Source organism: Typopeltis vanoorti, chromosome 6 (genome assembly GCF_054136105.1).
Source record: "Typopeltis vanoorti isolate ZY-2024b chromosome 6, IOZ_Tvanoo_1.0, whole genome shotgun sequence".
Lineage (NCBI taxonomy): Eukaryota > Metazoa > Arthropoda > Arachnida > Uropygi > Thelyphonidae > Typopeltis > Typopeltis vanoorti.
In genome coordinates this window covers 21134203-21160794 of record NC_143554.1, presented here as the reverse complement: position 1 = coordinate 21160794, position 26592 = coordinate 21134203, and the positions used below count along the sequence as shown (strand labels likewise).

The 26592-nt window shown below is 37.7% G+C and overlaps 1 protein-coding gene across 4 annotated transcripts in view; it reads left to right on the top strand.

Moving 5' to 3' along the window:
* LOC150105326 (echinoderm microtubule-associated protein-like CG42247) overlaps nt 1–26592 on the top strand; it is a 375243-nt gene that overhangs the window by 183549 nt on the left and 165102 nt on the right. For all 4 annotated transcript variants that reach the window (XM_090394708.1, XM_090394707.1, XM_090394705.1 and 1 more), the window contains 2 exons: nt 6272–6367; nt 23608–23745. In XM_090394708.1, coding sequence (XP_090250834.1) covers nt 6272–6367; nt 23608–23745 — 234 coding nt within the window. The remainder of the gene's footprint in view (nt 1–6271; nt 6368–23607; nt 23746–26592) is intronic.

Below are 26592 nucleotides of genomic sequence, written 5' to 3'. Positions count from 1 at the left end.
CAGATAATCCTCCTCCACTTTGTTAGTTAATAATGATAATGGTTATAAACCCATTTCAATATTTCTCCTCTTAAAATTGTCGAATTGAATGGCAATCCCTTTTTTTTTTTGTTTTCCATCCACACACTCAATGCTTTTTCCAGTTTTCTTAATACTTTTTTTTTTGTATATACAAATAACAATCTTTGCATTCATAGGTGCACTAACTGCAAAACAACTGCAGATTTTATTATTTTTATAGATATACAACAATGATGCTATTGCAGTATATCTTCTATATGGCCGCAGAAGATTTCAGATATTCATTCTTATCTAAAAGTTTCACTTTCTCTGACATTGTGAGAACTTTTTTCTTATCTTAGTTTCCCAAAAATTGTCCCATTTCAGTCCCATTTTTAGTAGATAAGGGTAAAAAAAAAGTGCTCCTAGAAGACAACATGTGAGCATTCCAGTAATAATCTCACAACCACTGGCAACTGACAAAAAAACAAAAAATCGACTAGGCTAGACCAGTGTGCACTGTGCCTTATTACGATGACACTCACGTGTGGGTGGCAGGGCTTCTGTGAATAATAATTATTATTATTACCCCAAGACCTCATGGAGTCAAAGACTCATCTGTGAGGTCCTTTTATCACACACACACACACACACATCTCATCATACCGTGTCTTAAACACACTCAGACTCCTTGAAGACACCACACTCTCAGGCAAGGCATTCCAATCATTCACAACTCTGAATGAAAGAAAAACCTGCCTCTCACTCCCCTACTCACACCCTCTTCATACAGTTTCCAGGGATGACCTCTGGTTCTCCCCTGATCTCCCACTATTCTTTGTAGAACTTCTCCACCATTGATCTTATAACAACCTCTTACCAACTTGTAGTTCTCTATCATATCTCTCCTCTACCTCCTCTCCACCAGACTCTGCAAATTACATCTTCTCAATCTTTCCTCATACTCAACATTCCAGAGGTCAGAAACTACCTTAGTCAGTCACTTTTGGACACTTTCCAACATCTCTTCATCCTTCTGAAAACCCGGTGACCAAATCTGGACACAATAGTCCAGGTGTGGCCTAACAAAGCCTTATACAACAGAAGAAGAATCTTCCTACTTCTACACATCAGTGTTCTCCGCATCATTCCCAGAGGCCTTTGTATTGTCTTCACAATTTTGGCGATGTGTCCCCTAAATTTTAGATCCTTATCCACAATCACCCCCCAGATCTCTTATTTCCTCTACCTCCAACAATATATTCTGACCAAGCATAAATTCTGAATCCCATCTTTGTTTTCCAAATTTTAAAACCTTACATTTTGCAACATTGAACTCACATTCCCATTTCCATGCCCAATCACTCAATTTATTCAAGTCTTCTTGCAAGGCCACAACATCTTCACTACTCTTTATGGTTTTTTTCCAACTTTGCATCATCTGCAAACAACTGAATATGTCAAATCTTCAAAATCTTTGCCAATATCATTAATATACAAGTTAAATAGTAATGGCCCTAAAACAGACCCCTCAGGCACTCCACTAGTGACTTTCCTTTTCTGGATATCGCACCCCCATACACAACTTGTTGATACCTATCAGATAGCCAGTCTCCAATCCATGCACTAATCTAATATCCAACCCCATCTGCTCTAGTTTGACTGTCAACTTATCATGAGGTACTCTATCAAAAGCTTTTGCGAAATCCAAGTATATTACTGTGTATCCTTCTCCTCTGTCCAAGGAAGCAGTCACTTTATTGTAATAAATAAGTAGATTTCTAAAACATGACCTCCCTTTAGCAAATCCATGCTGTCCATCAAAGATTATACCATTGTTGTCAACCCAACTCTGGATCCTAGTTCTCACAAGTTTCTCCAACAACTTAACCACAACAGCTGACACACAGAATAGGCCTATAGTTTGATGCTTGAGTTCGATCACCTCCTTTATGAAGTGGCACAATCTTGCCCTCCTTCCACTCTTTAGGAACGTGACCAAGTGCAAGACTCATATTAAAAAAATATGTCAAGGCAGGTGTCAACTCTCTGGCACATTCCTTCAGAATATGCGGTGATATATTATCAAGTCCCATAGCCTCATTTACATCTAGTTTACTCTACTCCCCAAACACCTCTTGCTCACTTACAGTCAGTCTCTCCTCCCCATCATCAACTGCTCTCAATCTCTCCAAGAAGTCACATTCACAAGATTGAAAGACCTTTATGAACTACTCATTGAGTATCTCCACCACAAATTCTGCAACAGTTGTCTTTATACTATTTTCTCCAATCAATGTCATCCTTCCATAATCATTCTTACTTTTGCTGGCTACATATCGAAAGAATTCCCTAGGATTCTTTTTGGCTTCATTAGCTAACTGCTGTTCATAGCTCTCTTTAGCTACTCTCACCAACCAAGTCACCCTCCTTGCCTGGTCTTTGTAGACCTCATGAAATTGGTTACTTCCACTTCTATTATGCTGCCTCCACAATGCCCTTTTTCTCTGTATCGCATGCTTAATCTCTTTATTCATCCATCTCACACTTACCTTATTTAACCTTCTCACCCATGGTATACATTTGGACATTGCATCTACTAAATAGTTTTTGAAAATCCCCCAAGCTGCATTGATCTCTTTTCCAGCTGTTGGATTCTGATTATGTAGAGATTAGAGTAATTATTATTTGCTTCAGAATCCAACATGATCTTCCATCAGAAAGGCTAGACTTGTAAATATTATTTAATGTATATAACTTATTTTAAAATTTAATATTCATATAACTGCCTTAATTTTGTCTAATATTTAATTATTTAATCAAAGATATATGTATGAATAATGAAAAGACTGTATTAAATATTAATAAGTTATTTTATATATTGTTATGTCAATATTATAAGAACTTGTATTTGTAATTTATCTACGCATTTATTGAAATGCAAATATTCTATTTATTCTTGTTTGTGAAAGTTTAATGTTATGTAATAACTGAATGTAGTTGTATAGCCTAATGTAACATTCGCGAGAATGTTTACGTTTATCGGTTGTCATAGAGACGCGTGAAATAAACAAGCGTGAGTGGAACAGAACGTGGACTAAATAAAGAGGAGAAAATGTATACGTAGTAGGGGAGTCGGAACGGAATTTTGGAACTAAAAGGTAGCAAGGAGATAAACTAGAGAAGTAGAAGTAAATAAAAGGTTCTTAAGGGTAGGAGTTGAGTGGATATTTTTCTATAAGTGAGCAAGGACGAAACGAGCTTTATAGTTAGCTGAAAGTATAATCAGCAGTAATAATGAAAAGGAAATTAATACTACAATCGGATAAAATAAAAAGCTTAATGTTTAAGGAAGAATTCTGAATGAACCTGACTATTCTAGAATTGTGGTTTATTTCCGATTTGCCCTAAAAAGAACCTCACGGTGTTTAATTAGTTTATGAGTGGTAATGACGATAGTTGAAGTACTCTGTAATTGAAGTCTAGAATTCTGAAGTGCGTTTGATAGTGCTTTAAGTATAACCGTGGATAAGTCTTGTAGATGTGTTTTTATTAAGTAAGATAAATAAGTTCTAAAAGTTTGCTCACAACGTATTTGATGTACTAGGAACTATTTCCGGTAAGGACTATCTTAGTGTATTATTTCAATGCTTGAAGAATTGAGTGTTAATTACGCTACGCTTAACCTAACCTGTGGAAACTCTTCGTGATTGAGAGTTGAAGTTAAGAATTGTTAGAGAGATATTTTCAACTATTAGTGCCTGTGATATTTTGAACTTATAGCATGACTGAGAAGTGTGTGAAAACTGATTAGATAGGAAGTTCTATTATATTTATATATGTGTAGGAACTTTGTAACTCAGAAGCTGAGAAAGTGTATGTGAAGGCTTGGAAGGTTGAACTAATGTGATTGACTTGGCTTAATGTTTGACTTGTTTTTATTGTTTAAATTAGAAGTAGAATTTATGTATGTGTTATGTAGCTTATATTAAATGTTTGTTTTTGTCAATCAAAAGTTGTATTTTGCCTGAATCTCTTTTACTGCACCATTCATAAAATATTCGAACCAAAGCGGGTAAATTAGTATGTCAAATATACTCGGCCAGTATATATATTAAGGAGAAATAGTTGAGGGTTGATTTTTCTTCAATTCTTGAACTAATTCAGATATAGAGTGGCGCAGTTTTTACATATAAATTTTCTCTATATTTGAATTAGAAACCAACTAGCAACTATTTTTAGGTTAAGAACATCGTAGTAAACAACATGTCGGATCCAAGGTACAGATTAAGACGAAATAGGATCCAACACAGCTAACTCCTCATTCCATGCTACACCTGCAAGCTGTCTCCTGAGCTCTTCATGATCACCCCCCTTGTAATTCCACATATACCCTTTTTTCACAGGGGTCCTTGCACTGCTGGCAGCCACCCAGGTAATCACCTCATGGTCACTCTCACCAATTGGTGGATGATTTGACACCTCATTGATAATTACATCCTCTGATGAGATGACCAAATCCAAGACCTTTAATCCTCGTGTGCCCTCTGTTACATACTGTCTGAGGTAGTTATCCCTCAAAAACTCAAGAAACTCATTTTCTTTACTTCCAGTTGCTATCTCTTCATTCCAGTCTATATTGCCATAATTAAAATCACCCATAATGATTACCCTTTTCTTATTTGCTTGGCTAATTTGACTATACATTTCACTATCACCACCATCCATATTACCAGGTCTATATCAACATCCCACCAAGTATTTGATTCTATTCACCTCTATCTCACACCATACTGCCTCAAAACCACTGGCGCTATTTCCCTCTTGCATCTCTACTTTGTATGGACATAACTCTTTCTCTATCATCAATAGCACCCTCCCTCCCTTTTTACCCCTTCTATCCTCAAGAAACATATCATACCCTTCCATCTCTATTCCTGTCAGGATGTCGTCCTCATCTAACCATGTCTCACTTATTCCGACAATCTTTGGGTGAACAGACACAATTATTGCAACCATTTCATCTGCCTTGTTTCTTATACTTCTAGCATTGGTATACAAACACAACAGCTCATTTCTGGGTCTACAGCTAGTTCCACTGATACCACTCACTCGATGTGATCTCTCCATGCTGGACTGGGGCCATTTCCCTTTCTGCTTCTTCATTTTAGAACCCTTTGTAATTCCATCTGTTTCCTCTTGATCCCTGGTCATCCCATTCCTTTCCTGCTTACACATGCTCACCTGCACTCAGAGCATCCACCTTTCTCACGGTGTGTACCCCTGTACCCTGTACCAATCCACCTTTCTCACGGTGTGTACCCCTGTACCCCTGTCCAGGGGTACACACCGTGTACCCCTGTCCACCCTGAGCCTCCCCGTTTCCCTGCTCCTCTTGCACACCCATTCTCTCATTTTCTATACTCATAGCACTCACTTCCCCATTCATATCCACTTCTTCAATCTCTCCTGTCTTACTCTCCTGCTCTTCCACATCACTCCCCTCTCGATCCTATTCATTCTCTCTATTCACTTCTCTACCTTCCAGCAGCAGTCTCTCCAAGCGACTCACACCATAACCACTGAATTGCAGTCCATCGCTCCCATACAGCTCACTTCGTCCCCTCAAACTTATTCCACACATTAACAAACTGTACTCCCATCTCCTCACACATTTCAGCCAGCATATCATTCATAATCTTTGCTCTCTGCCTCATTTCACCACAGTCATACCTATTCACAATCATACATATAATTCAAACAGCAAAGTTAAGGGCTGTGAAAAGCAAGGGATCACTGTATATTGAAACATATTTTTTCTGTGGCACCATGTCAATGCTTATGATGCAACTGTCGTCCTCTGTAATTTTTATTATCATTACATGATACTACCAGAGTGTCCAAGGGCTCATGGGGAGGGCACACTACTCCACTACACCTTACTCACTGTTGTAGGCAATATAAGGGATATGATGGCAGTTGATGTGAAGTCATCAGTCTCATTGTGAAGATAATTCATAGCAAACTTTGTTTGCTTACACTTGGATAAAGAGTAAAAAAAAGAATATAATTTCTTGACAAGTTAAATTTAATTGTAACCAAGTGAAAAAACTCTCTATGAGTACTGTCTTATACATAAGACAGTGTACTACTCTTATGTTTGCTTTCTTGTAGGATTTATTGCTTTTAAATAAAATTTATAATAAAGGCTCATTTTTTCTCATTTTAATTTCTCCATCAAGACAGGTGTGTACTATTTGTTTACTTGTAGGGTTCATTACTCTTGGCAATAGACAGTGCAAGAGAGCAGGAAAAGGCCTTGTCGGTATGGGATTGGCAACACAACAATGAAATTGGAAGAGCAATGGTAATTAGTATTCACTATGATAAAAAAAAAAAAATCTAACAAACTGTTTATTTGGCTAGAAGGATTATTATGTGTTGGCATTTCATTTAAGTTTTTAACAGTTTTAATAGTTTTAATTCAACATAAGAATAGTAAGAAAATAATTAATTTTCATTTGCTTATATTTCACTGGTGTTATACCCAGTGAAATATAAGCTATGTACAGGTTATTTCAGCACATATAATATTGCTACCATTACATAAAAAAGGAAGCCAAGGATACACTAAAATTTACAATGTACATACAAAGTAGAGATAAGGGGGAAATAGTAGTTGTGGTTTTGAGGCAGTATAGACTGAGATAGAGGTAAATAGAATTAAATAATTCATTAGATGTTCCTATTACCTTGATGGACCTGTGGTTTCAGTCAGGATTTCTCCATGACTGCAGGTCATAAAGAGTCCAGCTATTCCTGTCTTGGGCCTTTCTTCTCCATTTTCTTACAACTTTCTTAATCATTGGTCTTCCCACCTTATGGCTGATCTTCCAGGTTTCCTTTTGGTATCTCTCGGATACCAGTTTGTAACTCTGACTGTCCATCTGTTGTCTCTCATTCTGGCAAGATGTCCTGCCCATCTTCTTTTGCTGTTGTAGATTGTTTTTATTATATCTGTGAGTTCAGACTTTTTCCTGATTTCTGTGTGTCTTACGTGCTCTATTTTGTTTATATTGCATATTCTTCTTTCTATTGCACGTTGAGTTGTTATTAAGCTTTGTTCTTCTTTTAAAGTTGTGTTCCATGTTTCATGCCATAAGTTAATGCTGGTAAGATGTGACTATTGAAAAGATGGGCTCTTATTTCTATATCTATGTTTTGGTTGGTAATTGTTGATTTTATTTTGTTGAAGGCTATCCAAGCAGCTCTTTTTCTCCTTGCTATTTCATTTGATATATCATTATTCATTTTTATGGACTGGCCGAGGTAGATGTATTCTTCAACTTTTTTGATGGTGTGAGATTCTAGAGTGATTGTATGATCTTTACAGTATTTGTTTTTCATCCATCTTGTTTTGTCAGGTTGTATTTTCAATCCAATTTTTTGGCAGTTTTCGCTTATGTTATTCAGCATTGATTCTAAGAGTTTGGGTGAGTGAGATATTAATACCACATCGGCGAATAATAGGATATTTAATATTTCACCATCAATGTTTATTGCATCTTTCATGTCAATTTTTCGAATGATGCTGTCCAGAGTAGATGTGAAGAGATTAGGTGATAAGACATCACCCTGATGTACTACTCTACTTAAGTTAATTTTAATTGGGTGATTGAAAAGGGTGATATTTGTTGTGCTTTCTTTGTAGATATCTTTTATGAGTTGGATGTATGCTTTTTCTATGCCTTGTTCTATTAAAGCTTGGAATACTGCTTTATGCTCAACAGTGTCAAATGTCTTTTTAAAATCTATAAAAAGAAGACAAAGTGGGATCTGGTATGCTCTGCATCTTTCTGTTATCTGAGTAATAGTTTGAATGTGATCTATTGTTGAAAAGCCTTTTTTGAAACCAGCCTATTCTTTGCAGCTGTTTTCATTGATGGAGGTTTGTATTCGGTTTAGGATGATTCTGGCAAATATTTTATGTGTGTGCTAATAGACAGATAGGTCTAGTTACTGATGTCTTCTTTATTACCTTTTTTTTTTTTTTTATGCAGAATTATGGTCTTTGATGTTTTCCATTCAGTAGGTACTTTCCTTAATTGTATATATTGGGTAAATCTTTCGGCTAGAGCTTTAAAGAGTATTTGTCCACCCATTTTTAATTTGTCAGATTTTATACCATCAATTCCTGGTGATCGGTCATTTTTCATATGGTGGATAGCCATTTTTATTTCTTCAGGTAGGACAGATGGTATTTCCAGATTTTCCAAATTTTCATCTGGTACTGGAGCTGTAATTACTTGTTTAAATGAGTAAAGGTTCTCATAAAACGATTTTACTATTTTTTCCATTTCACCCCTGTTTATGTGTCTGTTTCCTTGATTATCTATGAAGGCTGATGGTAGTGGTTGCTTTAGATTTATTTCTTTTTCTACTTTTTTTAGGCTACTGCGAAGCCTAACTGCTTCTGCCAATTTTGTTGTTCTATATATGTTATAGTTGTCTTTGATATTCTGCCTCAGTTGTTTACAAATAATTTTATATTCTAGATGATCATTTCCTGTATCTTTCAGTATTCTTCTTTTCTTCAATAGTTCTATTGTTCTTGCTAGGTGTTCCCAGGTCTTAGGAGGAAGTTCATACGAGGTTCTTCTTGCAGTTCATTAATTTATTGTTAAAGTTTGTTAAATCTTTGGCGATGTAATTTTTTAATTTCCAGTCGGTTTCTTTCACCTTTTTTCTAAATTCTTCTGGATTTATCTGTTTTGAGCGTTTTTTTATGGTTGGACTGTGCTCGTATGCGTTCTCATTTTTTTTAATGTATTTTGAGAGTGGCACTTATTGGACGGTGGTCTGAATGAATGTCGCAGTAAGTTTTCCCAATGACTTCCACACTTTTTTTATTATTCTTTTGCAATCTGTTAGGATGAAATCAATTTCAATTCTTGTCTCTCCATTTGGAGATTGCCAAGTCCATCTTTTTTCAGTTCTCTTTTTAAAGAAACTATTCATAATGTACAGCCTTTCTACTTATACATATTCTGCCAGGAGTTCACCTCATTCATTTCTTTCCCCTTCCCCCCATGGTCCAATGTATTTTTCTTCAATAAATCCTGTACCAGTCTTTGCATTGAAATCTCCACACACTATTGTGTATGTTGTTTTTTTTCAGTAATGTTTCTCGCAGGTGTTCATTTTATTTTATTTTATTATTAAACAAGACCTCATGGAGTCAAAGACTCATCTAGGAGGTCCTTTATTTCACACACATCTCATCATACCGTGTCTTAAACACATTCAAACTCCTTGCAGACACCACACTCTCAGGCAAGGCATTCCAATCACTCACAACTCTGCATGAAAAAAACCTGCCTCTCACTCCCCTACTCACACCCTCTTTATACAGTTTCCAGGGATGACCTCTGGTTCTCCCCTGATCTCCCACTATTCTCTGTAGAACTTCTCCACCATTGATCCCATAACAACCCCTTACCAACTTGTAGGTCTCTATCATATCTCCCCTCTTCCTTCTCTCCACTAGACTCTGCAAATTACATCTTTTCAATCTTTCCTCATACTCAACATTCCAGAGGTCAGAAACTACCCTAGTCAGTCGCCTTTGGACCCTTTCCAACATCTCTTCATCCTTCTGAAAACCAGGTGACCAAATCTGGGCACAATAGTCCATGTGTGGCCTAATCAAAGCCTTATACAATGGAACCAGAATCTCCCTACTTCTACACGTCAGTGTCCTCCGCATCATTTCCAGAAGACTTGGTGTTGTCTTCACAATTTTGGCGATGTGTCCCCTAAATTTTAGATCCTTATCCACAATCACCCCCAGATTTCTTATTTCCTCTACTTCCAACAATATATTCTCACCAAGCATAAATTCTGCATCCCATCTTTGTTTTCCAAATTTTAAAACCTTACATTTTGCAACATTGAACTCACATCCCCATTTGCTTGCCCAATCACTCAATTTATTCAAGTCTTCTTGCAAGGCCACAACATCTTCACTACTCTTTATGGTTCGTCCCAACTTTGCATCATTTGCAAACAACTGAATATCTCAAATCTTCCAAATCTTCGCCAATATCATTAATATACAAGTTAAATAGTAATGGCCCTAAAACAGACCACTGAGGCACTCCACTAGCGACTTTCCTTTTCCTGGATATTGCACCCCCATACACGACTTGTTGATACCTATCAGATAGAAAGTCTCCAATCCAATGCACTAATCTAATATCCATCTGCTCTAGTTTGACTGTCAACTTATCATGAGGTACTCTATCAAAAGCTTTTGTGAAATCCAAGTATATTACTGTGTATCCTTCTCCTCTGTCCAAGGAAGCAGTCACTTTATTGTAATAAGTAAGTAGATTACTAAAACATGACCTCCCGTTAGCAAATCCATGCTGTCCATCAAAGATTATACCATTGTTGTCAACCCAACTCTGGATCCTAGTTCTCACAAGCTTCTCCAACAACTTAACCACAACACCTTACACACAGATAGGCCTATAGTTTGATGCTTGAGTTCGATCACCTCCTTTATGAAGTGGCACAATCTTGCCCTCCTTCCACTCTGTAGGAACTTGACCAAGTGCAAGACTCGTATTAAAAAAATATGTCAAGGCAGGTGTCAACTCTCTGGCATATTCGTTTAGAATATGCAGTGATATATTATCAAGTCCCATAGCCTCATTTACATCTAGTTTACTCTACTCCCCAAACACCTCTTGCTCACTTACAGTCAGTCTCTACTCCCCATCATCAACTGCTCTCAATCTCTCCAAGAAGTCACATTCACAAGATTGAAATATCTTTATGAACTGATCATTAAATATCTCCACCACACATTCTGCAACAGCTGTCTTTATACCATTTCCTCCAATCAATGTCATCCTTCCATAATCATTCTTACTTTTGCTGGCTACATATCGAAAGAATTCCCTAGGATTCTTTTTGGCTTCATTAGCTAAATGGTGTTCATACCTCTCTTTAGCTACTCTCACCAACCAAGTCACCCTCTTTGCCTGGTCTTTGTAGACCTCATGAAATTGGTTACTTCCACTTCTATTATGCTGCCTCCACAATGCCCTTTTTCTCTGTATTGCATACTTAATCTCATTGTTCATCCATCTCACACCTACCTTATTTAACTTTCTCACCCATGGTATACATTTGGACATTGGATCTACTAAATAGTTTTTGAAAATCCCGCGAGCTGCATTGATCTCTTTTCCAGCTAACTCCTCATTCCATGCTACACCTGCAAGCTGTCTCCTGAGCTCTTCATAATCACCCCCCTTGTAGTTTCACATATACCCTTTTTTCACAGGGGTCCTTGCACTGCTGGCAACCACCCAGGTAATCACCTCATGGTCACTCTCACCAATAGGTGGATGATTTGACACCTCATTGATAATTACATCCTCTGATGGGATGACCAAATCCAAGACCCTTAATGTGCCCTCTGTTACATACTGTCTGAGGTAGTTATCCCTCAAAAACTCAAGAAACTCATTTTCTTTACTTCCAGTTGCTATCTCTTCATTCCAGTCTATATTGCCATAATTAAAATCACCCATAATGATCACCCTTTTCTTATTTGCTTGGCTTATTTGACTATACATTTCACTATCACCACCATCCACATTACCAGGTCTATAACAACATCCCACCAAGTATTTGATTCTATTCACCTCTATCTCACACCATACTGCCTCAAAACCACTGGCGCTATTTCCCTCTTGCATCTCTACTTTGTATGGACATAACTCTTTCTCTATCATCAATAGCACCCTCCCTCCCTTTTTACCCCTTCTATCCTCAAGAAACATATCATACCCTTCCATCTCTATTCCTGTTAGGATGTAGTCCTCATCTAACCATGTCTCACTTATTTCGACAATCTCTGGGTGCACAGATGCAATTAGTGCAACCATTTCATCTGCCTTGTTTCTTATACTTCTAGCATTGGTATACAAAAACAACAGCTCATTTCTGGATCTACAGCTAGTTCCACTGATACCACGCACTCGATGTGATCTCTCCATGCTGGACTGGGGCCATTTCTCTTTCTGCTTCTTCATTTTAGAACCCTTTGTAATTCCATCTGTTTCCTCTTGATCCCTGGTCATCCCATTACTTTCCTGCCTACACATGCTCTCACCTCCTCTTGGAGCATCCACCTTTCTCACGCTGTGTACCCCTGTCCACTCTGAGCCTCCCCGTTTCCCTGCTCCTCTTCCACACCCATTCTCTCACTTTCTATACTCATACCACTCACTTCCCCATTCATTTCCACTTCTTCAATCTCTCCTGTCTTACTCTCCTGCTCTTCCACATCACTCCCCTCTCGATCTGATTCATTCTCTCTCTCTCTATTCACTTCTCTACTTTCCAGCATCAGTCTCTCCAAGCGACTCGCACCATAACCACTCAAATGCAGTCCATCGCTCCCATACAGCTCACTTCGTCCCTCAAACTCATTCCACACATTAACAAACTGTACTCCCATCTCCTCACACATTTCAGCCAGAATATCATTCATAATCCTTGCTCTCTGCCTCATTTCACCACAATCATACCTTGGCAACACACTGACTACTCTTCCTGTCACACTATTCTCTTTTATCTTTCCAAGCAGTCTCCTGACATTCATTTTGACTTGCTTTTTGTTCTCTCTCAAATCATTTGTACCAATTAATACAATTAACTCTTTTGCTTGCTCCCGCCTCATATTCAATGCCTCAATCACTCTACTCATTTTACTGTCTGGAAAACATACCTTGTGCATTTTATCCTCTAGCACACCTTTAATAATGGAGTCGCCATACAATGCCAATCGCTCATCTTTCGTTAACTCTTTCATGCCATCACGATTTATTTTAATAGTTTTGATCTGAATTCTCTTAATTTCATTCCGCATCCATTTCATTTCTTGCTTCATCCAATCCAATTCACCTTCCGAACCTCGCGACACATTCTCTCTATCATTAAATCTTTCTAACTCTTGACCCCCTCTTCTCACTTTCCCTCTCATTCATCCTTCTTTGTTTCCGTACTTTCGGTCCAACATACGTCCAACTTTCACTATCATTCTTCTCACTTTCACTCTCATTTATCAGATCAAAAAGTGAGAAGAATGATAGCGAAAGTTGGACGCATGTTTCCATATTTTCGGACTAACATGCGTCTAACTTTCGCTATCATTCTTCTCACTTTTACTGTCATTCATCTTTCTTTGGTTCAGTACTTTCGTTCCAGCATGCATCCAACTTTCACCATCATTCATTCTTTTTTCGCTATCATTTATTCTTTCGATTTTTTTCTTGCGATTTCTGCATCACGCCATTTCTACTTTCATTCATTCTCTCAATTTCGTTTCTTTCCACCTCACTTTCTTCCCTTTTAACATCCGTTACGGTTGTCAAATCGCTCTTTTTCTTTTTTTTCTGATTTTTTAACGTTTTTTTGCCTCTATTTCTCACCATCCTCTCTTTCAAACGTGCACTCGCGACACAATCGGTACTAGCACTTTCTGTCATAAATTTCATATTCGCATTCATCAGTTCCTTGTTGAGGTCACACTTCGCACAAACCCTTCTTCCATCTGCACTAAACATCCACAAATCATTTATGTAATCGAAGGAATACATATAACAGACCTCACACTTAATGAAACGACTGAAATCTAAATTAAAATCATGGAATGACAAAGCCGCCGCCATTTTTTTTTTTCTCTGCAGGTTACTACGTCTAATAATAATGATTTCATATTTAGTTTAGGCAAGAAAAAATCCCCACACTAATAATATCGGTAGCGTACAACGTTTACAGCCACTCTTACTTAAACAATTACGCATGTATACTTAATTATTCCTAGTAAAACTTATCTGAATCAGGAGCTCTTCAAATCGCATCTGCAGCGCTTGGCCCACTAGCACCCTCTCTGAAATAGAAATTTTCTATTTCTTCTTTTTCAGCTGTTGAGGTGGGTGCATAGGCTACCTATTATTTTTATTGTTATGGATTCTACAATTTTTAATATTAGTGTTCCTAGTCGTTCAGAGTGGATTGTACAAGAAATAATATTTTTAGTTAGCTTTTCATTTATGATGAAGCCAACTCCTCCAGCCCTTGTAGTGTTATCTGAGGCTCCCACGAAAATTTGGTTGCCATTGTTCCATTTTGCTGTTAATTCAGAGCTTCTTTGGGTTTCACAGATGGCTAGGACATCAAACTTTATATTTTGCAGTTCTTGAAGCAGGAAATCAATATGGGTGTCAGAAGACAGAGTTTGAGTTGAAGGAACCAATAAATAGGGTCGAATTTCCAGATTGTGGTCTACCTTCCTCTGCGAAATTCTTAGCACTCCCCTGCTCTTGCAGATTTCTCACCACCACCTTGGTGGAATTGCAAAGAGCCGTGCAGGACTGGGGGCCTTTTTCTTCTTCTACTTGCTGGCATCTTTACAGTGGTCTACAGCACTTCTCCTGACCATGGTTCTGAAGTGTGCCTTTGGTTCACGGCTCCTTATTCATTATTCGGAGCTGCCTGCTTGGGCTTCCCTCATCTGCCACCCGAGGGACGCACTTGGTAGGGGTGAGGTTCCCCCCCCCCCCCCCCCCCCCCAAGGGACAAGGGGAGAGGAAGATACATGTAGCAATAAGGGAATGGAATTTCTAGAATTCTTGAGGGACAAATGTCTTACGCAAAATGTAATGGAGGTAACAAGAGGTTCAAGAGTTTTGGATTTGGTCATTCAAATATTTGGTCATAATTCAAATAAAGTTAAATAAAGTTGATATGTCATAACATCAGAAGAGTATAATAACTGAGATGACATAGAGATGTTCTTATAGAGCTGGTAATGTGCAGGATAGTGACCAGGAAATGTATATGCAAATTGGAAAATGGTGATCATTTTCCAATTTTCCAAGTTGCTATATCATTATTCCAATATATATTGGAATAATGATATAGCAACTGGAAGTAAAGAAAATGAGTTGAGTTTTTGAGGGACAACATACTTTAGGCAGTATGTAACAGCGCACACAAGGATTGAAGGTCTTGGATTTGATCATCTCATCGGAGGATATTATTATAAATGAGGCATCAAATCTCCCTCCAGTTGGCGAAAGTGACCATGATGTGATTATTTGGGTGATTGACAACAGTGTGAGGAAAGGATATATGTGGAACTACAAGGTTGGTGATTATGATGAGCTCAAGAGACAGCTTGCAGGTTTAGGATGAATGAAGAGTTGGCTGGAAAGGAGATCAATGCTGCTTGGGTGATATTCAAAAACTGTCTAGTAGAAGCAATGTCTGAATGTATTCCAAGGATCAGAAGGTTAAATAAAGTTGATATGAAATGGCTGAATGAAGAGATTAAGCATATGATACAGAGGAAAACAGCATTATGAGGGCAACATAAGAGGAGTGGTAATAATCAATTTCAGGAGGATTACAGAGAACAGGCAAGGAAGGATGAATCAGTTCATGAGGGTAGCAAAAGTTCAGTATTGAGCAGTTAGCTAATAAAGCTAACTCCTGAAATATACTAGGGAGTTCTTTTGATATGCAGCAATTAAAAAAAATAAGATTATGGTAGGATGATATAGATTCGAGAAAATTGTATAAGAACAACTGCAATGGAGCATATAGTTGAGATATTTAATGAGCAGTTAATAAAGGTCCTTATAAGCATTTAAAAGCAGTGGATAAGTAGAGACTGACTGTGAATGAGGAAGAGGTATATGGGGGATTTAAGCAAACTTGATATTAATAATGTTGATAATTTTTCAACTTGGTTAGACTATAAATTGAAGATGCCAAGAAATTATATTCTTGGTTATAATTTCTTGGCATCTTTATTTATAGTATAACCAAGTGGAAAAACTTTCAACAGCTATCTCTAATCCAGAGTATTTTAGTATTATACTTTATATTAATGCCAGCAGTATCCGGAATAAAGGAGAGGAATTGGTGGCGCTGATAGCATCAGCCTGGCAAAAATTATTGGGATTGGGATCACTGAGACATGGTTGACAGAAGGGGATAATAACAGGAATAGAAGAAGCAGGGTACAGCATTTTTAGGCAGGATAGGAAGGGAAAGTGTGGTGGTGGAGTGTTGCTTATGATAAATGACAAATTATGTCCTCTAAGAGTGGAGGCTTTGGAAGGTAGTGACAGTAATGATTTTGAAAGGATATGGAATGAGGTAGAGGTGAGCAAGACAGGATATTTAGTGGGTTGTTGCTACAGACCAAGGAGCACAGAGGGTGGGGACCAGGAGATGTTTAGACAGTTGAACTTGGCAAGTGCAAGAAGAATGATTGTTATCGGAGATTTTAACTACAGTATAAATTGGGGAGAGGAAGATGCATGTAGCAATAAGGCAATGGAATTTCTAGAATTCTTGAGGTTTTTTGCGTAAGACAATAGAGGGAACAAGAGGTTCAAAAGTTTTGGATTTGGTCATATCATCAGAAGAGTTGATAATAACTGAGATGACATCTCTCCCACCAGTTGGAGAGATTGACTATATGTTGTTTATTATTTTAACGGTATAATAGAACACAGAAACTAAGTAAATAATTAATTTATTGACTTGATGCTGATATTTCGCTGGTATTATAACCAGCATCTTCAGAGCACAAAAACACTGTTTGTCACAATACGCGAGACTAAAACAACATGGTGTACTTAACCAAAATTGTAGCAGCAACACAAAGACTAGAGTCCTGATTTTGGCGCCCTCTATCTGAAAAAAAAAAAAAAAAAAAAAAAAAAAAAAAAAAAAAAAAACGCTATCATATATTACTGGAGTCCTAGAAAAGTGCTAGTTTTTTCTTAATATGACTGTCTCCCAGATCTTCGGCAAGTTAATACAGCCATATTTGTTGAGATTTGGAGTGTGTTTTAGGGCTTCTGTCGCCTCTAAGAACAATCTCTCTGATTTATATGGGTTTCTGTGTAGTACTTTTGTGTTTTTCCAGTTGATCCTGTGTGCAGGGGTATCCAGAGCATGGTCTGCTAGGCCAGACTTCCCATAATGATATTTCCGGACGTATCGTTTATGTTCGCTGATGCGGATATTCACAGTTCTTCCTGTTTGACCGTAGTAGGCTTGATTGCATGAGCAGGGTACTTGGTAGACTCCTGGATGTGATAAAGGAGGAATGCTGTCCTTGGGTGAGCGGATGAGGGTGGCTAATTTGCTATATGGTCTGAATGTAGTGCGTAGTTTATGTTTATTGAGAATTCTTGAGATCTTTTCGGATGTGCCTTTAATGTAAGGGATGGTGACTGTTTTGTTGTAGTTCTCTGTGGTGGATGGTGGGAGGGGTTTCTTGGGAGTGTTCAGTATTTTGTTTATTTTTTGTGGATTGTAGCCGTTGGCCAAGAAGGTGTGGCGTAAGTGAGTCAGTTCAGCAGTCAGAGCCTTGTCATTTGAACAGATTGCTCTCGCTCTATGGGTTAGCATTTTTAATATGCCATATTGTTGAGAAGGATGATGGTGTGATTGTTTGTGTAAGTATCTGCCTGTATGTGTGGGTTTTCTGAAAACTGAAAATGATAAGGAACCATCTGGGAGACGTGTGAAGAGTGTATCCAGGAAGGGCAGACAGTTGTTGGCTTCCAGTTCCATAGTAACATGGATTTTTGGATGTTGGCTATTTAAATGTGCTAAGAATGTTTTCAATGTCTCAGGGCCATGTGGCCAAATAGCAAGCACATCATCAACATAGCGTAGCCAAAGTGTTGGTTTGAGAGTGGCTGTATTGATTGCTTGTTTTTCAAGGTGTTCTATGTAAAAGTTGGCTAGGGGGGGAGAAAGGGGGGAGCCCATGGCTGTCCCATCAATTTGTTTGTATATTTTCCCTTTCCATGTGAAATATCCTGCATGTATTGTGAATTTGAATAGTTCAAATATATCAGGGGGGAAGTGTGACTTCAGTAGATTGAGGGTTTCTATTAGTGGTACATTTGTGAATAGTGAAGTGATGTCAAAGCTTACTATTAAGTCTGAGCTTTTTAGGGTGAGGTGTTGTAAGATGCTTTTTAGGTGTGCTGAATTTTTGATAAAGGAGGGAGAATTGTTAGTGAGAGTGGCTAGTAGCTTCGCTAAATGTCTAGCCAGTTTGTATGTGGGACTATTTATGCTGTCCACAATTGGGCGTAGGGGTGTGCCTGGTTTTAATTATTAAAACCAGGCACACCCCTACGCCCTACCCCTACGAAAATTATTAAAAAAAGTCACTTCCTGGCCCAAAGACACAGTTAACAAACTCAAACCTTTCCATGTTAAAACACTGAGGATCTATGGATCACCAAAAATTCACAAACCAGGCACACCCCTACGCCCAATTGTGGACAGCATAAATAGTCCCACATACAAACTGGCTAGACATTTAGCGAAGCTACTAGCCACTCTCACTAACAATTCTCCCTCCTTTATCAAAAATTCAGCACACCTAAAAAGCATCTTACAACACCTCACCCTAAAAAGCTCAGACTTAATAGTAAGCTTTGACATCACTTCACTATTCACAAATGTACCACTAATAGAAACCCTCAATCTACTGAAGTCACACTTCCCCCCTGATATATTTAAACTATTCAAATTCACAATACATGCAGGATATTTCACATGGAAAGGGAAAATATACAAACAAATTGATGGGAAAGCCATGGGCTCCCCCCTTTCTCCCCCCCTAGCCAACTTTTACATAGAACACCTTGAAAAACAAGCAATCAATACAGCCACTCTCAAACCAACACTTTGGCTACGCTATGTTGATGATGTGCTTGCTATTTGGCCACATGGCCCTGAGACATTGAAAACATTCTTAGCACATTTAAATAGCCAACATCCAAAAATCCACTTTACTATGGAACTGGAAGCCAACAACTGTCTGCCCTTCCTGGATACACTCTTCACACGTCTCCCAGATGGTTCCTTATCATTTTCAGTTTTCAGAAAATCCACACATACAGGCAGATACTTACACAAACAATCACACCATCATCCTTCTCAACAATATGGCATATTAAAAACGCTAACCCATAGAGCGAGAGCAATCTGTTCAAATGACAAGGCTCTGACTGCTGAACTGACTCACTTACGCCACACCTTCTTGGCCAACGGCTACAATCCACAAAAAATAAACAAAATACTGAACACTCCCAAGAAACCCCTCCCACCATCCACCACAGAGAACTACAACAAAACAGTCACCATCCCTTACATTAAAGGCACATCCGAAAAGATCTCAAGAATTCTCAATAAACATAAACTACGCACTACATTCAGACCATATAGCAAATTAGCCACCCGCTCACCCAAGGACAGCATTCCTCCTTTATCACATCCAGGAGTCTACCAAGTACCCTGCTCATGCAATCAAGCCTACTACGGTCAAACAGGAAGAACTGTGAATATCCGCATCAGCGAACATAAACGATACGTCCGGAAATATCATTATGGGAAGTCGGGCCTAGCAGACCATGCTCTGGATACCCCTGCACACAGGATCAACTGGAAAAACACAAAAGTACTACACAGAAACCCATATAAATCAGAGAGATTGTTCTTAGAGGCGACAGAAGCCCTAAAACACACTCCAAATCTCAACAAATATGGCTGTATTAACTTGCCGAAGATCTGGGAGACAGTCATATTAAGAAAAAATTAGCACTTTTCTAGGACTCTAGTAATATATGATAGCGGTTTTTTTTTTTTTTTTTTTTCAGATAGAGGGCGCCAAAATCAGGACTCTAGTCTTTGTGTTGCTGCTACAATTTTGGTTAAGTACACCATGTTGTTTTAGTCTCGGGTATTGTGACAAACAGTGTTTTTGTGCTCTGAAGATGCTGGTTATAATACCAGCGAAATATCAGCATCAAGTCAATAAATTAATTATTTACTTAGTTTCTGTGTTCTATTATACCGTTAAAATAATAAACAACATGTTCGACGAACACATAAGTCTGTCCACACGTTTAAAGATTGACTATATGGTTTTGACTTGTAAGATGAATAGACATGCAGGAGTATCAAAGAGATGGAAACGTATGTGGAATTATAAGACAGGTGATTATAATAGTCTTAGACATCAACTTGGGGAAGTTTCATGGAAGGAGGAATTGAAAGGATATCATTAGTGCTTGGGAAATTGTGAAGGAATATTTGTTAGCAGCAATATTAAGCTGTATTCCATGAGTGAAAAAGGAGGACGCAATTTGGAGTAAAGTGGATGACAAACAATATTAAACAGGAATTGCATGCGAAAAAGAGGCTATGGAAGAGATATAAGGAGACAGGTGAAGAGAAAATGCATGAAGAATATAAGACACAGGCCAGAAGAGTGACTAGTAGGGTAAGGAAGGCGAAACTGGAATATGCAAAGAGATTGGCCCTAAGATCCAAAGAAAATCCTAGAGAATTTTTTAGCTATATGGCCAGTAGGAGCAGAAATGACAGTAGAAGCATGACATTGTTTTTGATAAAAATGGGAATAGAGTGACTGATGCAGAGGACATAGTGTAATTGTTCAATGAACACCTTATTGGAGTATCATCCTGGAGGAGTAAATTTTAATATTAGAGGGATAGAGCAGGTTCGAGGTGCAGGAGGAGAGTGTGTTCCAAATATTGAGTACTCTGATGTCAGTAAAGTTATGGGACTGGATGGTATTTCACCACGAGTTTTGAGAGAATGTGCTAGGGAACTGACAGTGCCTTTGACCTGCCTTTTCAATGAAAGTCTGGCTGCAGGAAAGGTGCCCATGGAATGGAAGGAATGTAAGATAGTGCCATTGCATAAGGGCGATAGCAGACTGGAAATGTCTAATTATAGGCCAGTTTGTGTGTCATCAGTAGTTGTTAAGATCTTGGAGAAATTAGTGAAGGACATATACAGCATTGGGCAGATAAGGGTAATGTTATCTGAGAGTCAACATGAATTTGTGAAGGTGGGGTGCTCTTATTTTAGTAATATGCTATATGCTAGCCTTTTATGATAAAGTTACAAGAGCATTAGATGAGAAAAGGCATATACTGTCATTTTCTTAGAAGACATTTGACAGGGTGCCACATGATAAACTGATATTTAAATTCCAGCACATGGCTTTGGATGTCAAATTGGTCAACTGGATTCAGGACTGGCTGTCTGATAGGTATCAGAGAGTTGTGTATGGTGGGGCAGTTTCAAGGAAGCAGAGGGTTACAAGTGGGGTCTCAGGTCTCAGTACTGGGACTTATATTGTTTAACCTTTATATCAATGACATTGTCAGTGGATTGCAAGGGGATATTCAGTTGTTTGCAGATGATGTGCGAAGCTAGGAAGGATTATTAGTAATAGTGCAGATGCAGCAGCCCTGCAAGAGTATTTGAATAAGCTAGATAGATGGACAAATGAATGGGAGTGTCGGTTTAATGCAGCAAAATGTAAGGTCTTGAGGTTTTGGGAAACATCGATGGGACACTGCATACTCTGTGGGAGGAGTTATACTGGAGGAAGCAGGGGAGACAAGAGGTCTGGGGTTGATGATTGATAGAAACCTGAAATTAAGGGGACATATTGCAAAGGAGGTGTAGGTAACACAGAGGATTGCTGCAGTAATAAGAAGGATGCTGACCTGCTGAGAGAAAACAGTTATCATTCCGTTGTATAAGAGTCTGATCAGACCGCACTTGGACTATTGTTCTCAGATTTGGTCCACAGGATTTGAAGGGGATAAATTAACTGTGGAAAGGGTACAAAGGCGGATAACAAAGATGGTTTCAGGACTGTACAATGATAGTTATGAGGATCAGCTGAGGGAATGTGGACTGCAGAGTTTGGTGGATAGAAGAAGGAGAGTCGATATGATTGAGACTTTTAAACTGTTGAGAGGTGGTTATTGGGTTGACACCGGGGAGTTCTTTCGCTTGGTTGAACAGCGGAAAGGATGATGACAAGAGGCCATCCCTGGAAGTTACGAAAGGAAACAGTGAGTAAGAGGGTGAGGAGTGGTGTCTTTGCATGGAGGGTGGTTGAACCATGGAATGCATTGCCTGATGGAGTGGTGAGAGCAAGAACGGTCAATGAGTTTAAGGAGTGGCATGATGGACTTTGTGTTTCTTAGGGAGGGGACCTCCCCTCTTTGAGTCTTGATAGACTTTGTGTTTCTTAGGAAGGACCCCCCCACGATGAGTCTTTTGACTCCATGGAGGCCTGAATAATAATAATATCAACAGACAAATCAAAAACTATGGCCTTTAAAGGGCACGATCCAGTAAGAACTAAAATAGTAATAGATAACAAGATCTTAGAACAGGTGAATTCATTTAGCTACCTAGGATGTATGATCACATATGAGAATGAAAAAGATATAAACCTGAAAATTGCAAAATATTTAAAAATAACACTTGTCATTAACTCTATATTTAAACCAAATCTGGTTCAAAAATAAACCAGACTAAAAGTATACCATACTTTAGCCCTACCAGTCTTATTGTATGGAAGTGAAATCTGGACAATAAAACAAAAAGACAAAGATTAATAACAGCAGAAATGAAGTTTATGAGAAAAACTGCAAAGTATATTCTATTTGGTCATAAAAGAAATGAAGAAATTATGAAAGAATTAAACCAAGAATCAGTAATAGAAAAAATTAAAAAATATAAAACATAAATGGATGGAACATGTTCAAAGAATGAAAATAGAAATATTACCAAAACAAGCCTTAAAGTACAAGCCATTAGAAAAAAGAAAACCAGGACATCCTCTTAAAAGATTCAATGATGACTTTTAAGGCCGGAACAGGCCACACTAGCTCTAAATCCTTGAAATCCATGATGATTATGAGGACAACATTGAAATGTAAAGGTAAGGATGTTTTGGTTCAATTGTATAAGGTTTTAATTAGGCTGCACTGCACACAGGTTTGGTCATCCCCTCCTTTTAATTTCAAAAACCAAATTGATAAAGAGTCCAGAGAGTTGAGTATCAAACAGATTGAGGAAATGCAGTTTGTAGGAGAAGAATGGGGGATATGAATGAGACATAAATTGGTAAAAGATTATTGACAGAGTAAATGCAGTTTTTCATAGAAGGAAACAGAAGTGGGGAGAATAAGAGCCATCTCTGGAAGCCATATAAGGAGGGTGTGAATGAACAGTGAGGATGAGTAGTGAGTTTTTTACATAGAGCATGGCAAGCAATTGAAATGCGTTATATTAGGGTGCAATTAGTGCAGAAATAATGAATGCATTTAAGGCATTCATTGTCTGCACTCGCAGTATAATGAGATGTGTATGCGATAATGGGATTTCTCACTGTCACATGCATAGCTCATTATACTGTGTACTGAGTCTTATACTCCATGCATGTCTGTTTATCATGGTTTTTGCCATTATATGTTATTTAACATTTAATATTAAATATTTCAAATACAGCAGCAAATCAGTACTTTAGCTAATAGTTTACTAAATTTAAGTTTATAATGCATTAACAAGGAATATAAAAACTTAATTGAATTGATGATTTAACATTGGAGTGATCTGGTAATATTGGTAGTATTTTGTTTTGTTTAGGAAATAAAGCAGGATGTTGCTGGTGGTGCCTTCCATCCATTAGAAGATAATCTGCTTATTACATATGGTAAAAAGCACCTTGCATTTTGGTTAAGAGGAAGTAATGGCTTCTTGGAACGTTATGACAGCATTATAAATGTAGGCTTATAGTCTAATTATTCTTTTTATATATATATATATATATATATATATATATATATATAGTAACTACCAGACATTTTAAAGTTTCATGTATGACAGATTCTAGACCAAACATTGACAGCCTACAGAAATATTTGCAATGATTCTTAACAGTTGAAAACCAAGTGATCTATATATTATTATTGATAAATTCCTTTCATTGACATTCTTACTTTCTGACAACTTTCCTGTTGTTGTAACGATTTCTTGTCTTTTATTGTACAACGGTTGTATTTTTTATTCAATCTTTTCTACCTAAACCACCTTCTATATTAACCTTATCGGCTGTGCTATTTATGTTGTAACTTTTTCTTCCTTATTATAACTATCCTACCGCTGCGCCATTTATGTTGTGTCGCTTCTTCTTATTCACACTTATTTTAAACCTTTGTTGCTTTATCTCTGTAATACACTATCGGGTAGCACGTGGTACCTCTGAAGGACAATGGAATTTCCTCGAGATCGAGGCAGTACCAGAGTATCAGAGTGTCTAAGATTTACCTCTCGTAAAACGTCAAGAAATTTATTTGTTTCACTGCGCCACTTAGCGCTATTAGATTATTAAACATTAACAACCAAGAGGTAATCTCTGGACAGTACTTAATGATACCTATCAACTCTGCAGACGTGGCCAAAATATACCCTTTTGAAATATCCCTTTTAATATCCCGCATAGGTTCGCATTAATATTTTATAAGTGGTGCATCGGATTCCAGAAATCACAGAAAGTCTTTGTTAGAATCAAAAGCAAGGTTTATTATACTCAAAGGTTGATACACATAATAACACTAAATCAAATCCCATCTTAAGGGAGTTTCAGACAAGGTATATAAAATTCAAACACTACTATTACACTTATAAAATATTATACAGTAGCTTCCTAAAGTAAGAATTATATTAACCTTCGCTAATGCATTAATCATGTACTATTATCACAATCGATCTAAGACTCCGTAGCTCTGTCAGACTACACAAGATAACAATCATATCTTTCACAATCTCTTAATATTATACCAATTCTTTACTCTAAACATATCCTTGATTTCATTCAATATAATGGCGAACTTCAACGACAGATAATAAACATAAATTCAATATCCTTCTAAAGTCCTAGCAATACAACCTTATCCTATATCATTAATGTTCCCTTTTATAACATATTAACGTGGCACAAATCTTTCATTCATATTCAGTGAAACACAAACAAAGTCTACTTATCTTCCTTTATGGCATCATAAGTTCACAGGAAACTGGCCTTCTGTGGACAGCCAGACTTTTCCACGGAGATACTGTCGCCGAAACCTGCGACTGCCAGTACCGGGCACTGGCACCCTTCCTCGCCACGAGAGGGGAACCACAGGAGATCCAAGGAAAAAAAGCCCTGCTACAGGGTCGCATGACCTTTATATTTTCTCTCTCCTTCTCGGCAATTCTCGCCCTTTTCGATGTCCAGCCAACTCACACGTGCTACTATGTCACGGCGTCCATATCTCTCCCCTGCTATTGCATGTACGCTGACGTCACGCTGTTTACTTGGGCAAGCCGCTCTCTCACGTTACAACTCCATAACCTTTGGACTTGACTCCACCCAACCGTTGAATTTGTGCTTACATTTTATAATTCTTTTATACATATTTTATAATGCTCTGCTAATGTTTTATACCTTCAATATCAATTTAATCACATTTATGAACGGCACAAAATACCCTTTCATTAAAGAACTCACTTGATTTATATATGCACATTATTTATTTTACACTTAGAGGCAATTTACTGTATTTATCTCATTCTTTTGTTTGGAAAAGCATGTTAGACTGTGATAAGATAGGAATACATAAATTTCCACTTTATCACAATCTAACACTGTGTTGAATAAAATTGATTCTTTACGTATTCCATAATGGATATTTTATGTATTCCAAAAGAAATTAAAAGTAAATATTAGAACTAAGAAAAAGAGAAGGAAATAAAAGATAAAGAAATGCACAAAGAATTTACAAGGCTGTGGAGCAAGTCATTATAGACTATGGTGTGTTCAGTTGTTTTGTGGGCTGCAACAAGATAAGTGAATTTTATATTTGAAGTATGTCTATATTGTCTAATTTCTAGATTGAGTATTACTGTGAGATATGTAATGCAGTATTTGGATAAATTTCTTAGGCGTTATTATTATAAATTCATTGTTCTTGTTTGTACACTGATTTAAAATGACAGTGAAAGGCAAATTGTTGTGTATGTTGACATGGAAGACAATCAAAGTAAACCACGTGGATTTTCCAAAAATGGTATTGTGCAATGAATGTGGTATGTATGCATGAGAAGATGTTGTGGATAATTATGTAGAGAGGCTGAATAAGAGAAATGTGTGTGTGTGTGTAGGGGGGGTGGAAGTGTGATATTCTGATGTAACATGAAGCATGTTTAAATAGTTTAAATATGAATAGGAAACATGGTGTCATAACTTAAAAGGCAGTTGAAGATTTTGCAAATGTTCAGAAAGAATATAGAAGTAATAGTGAGAATGTCATTATTGCCTGTTTTATCATCTGTTGATGATAAAGCAGGCAGTAATGACATTGAAAAACACAAAGTGCAATTCATGGTAAGGTGGTGACCAGGGTTGATGGCAAACCAGTGTGTGTGTGTGTGAGTGTGACTGGCAATAAAATAGCAAGAGTGAATGATAGCTAAAATATGACACAAGATTTGAAAGCTGAGTTAGCAAAGATGAGGCAGAAGCAGAGTGAAATGAACAGAATCATAGATATATCTGGAAGAGTGAAGAAAACAAAAATGAATGATGTC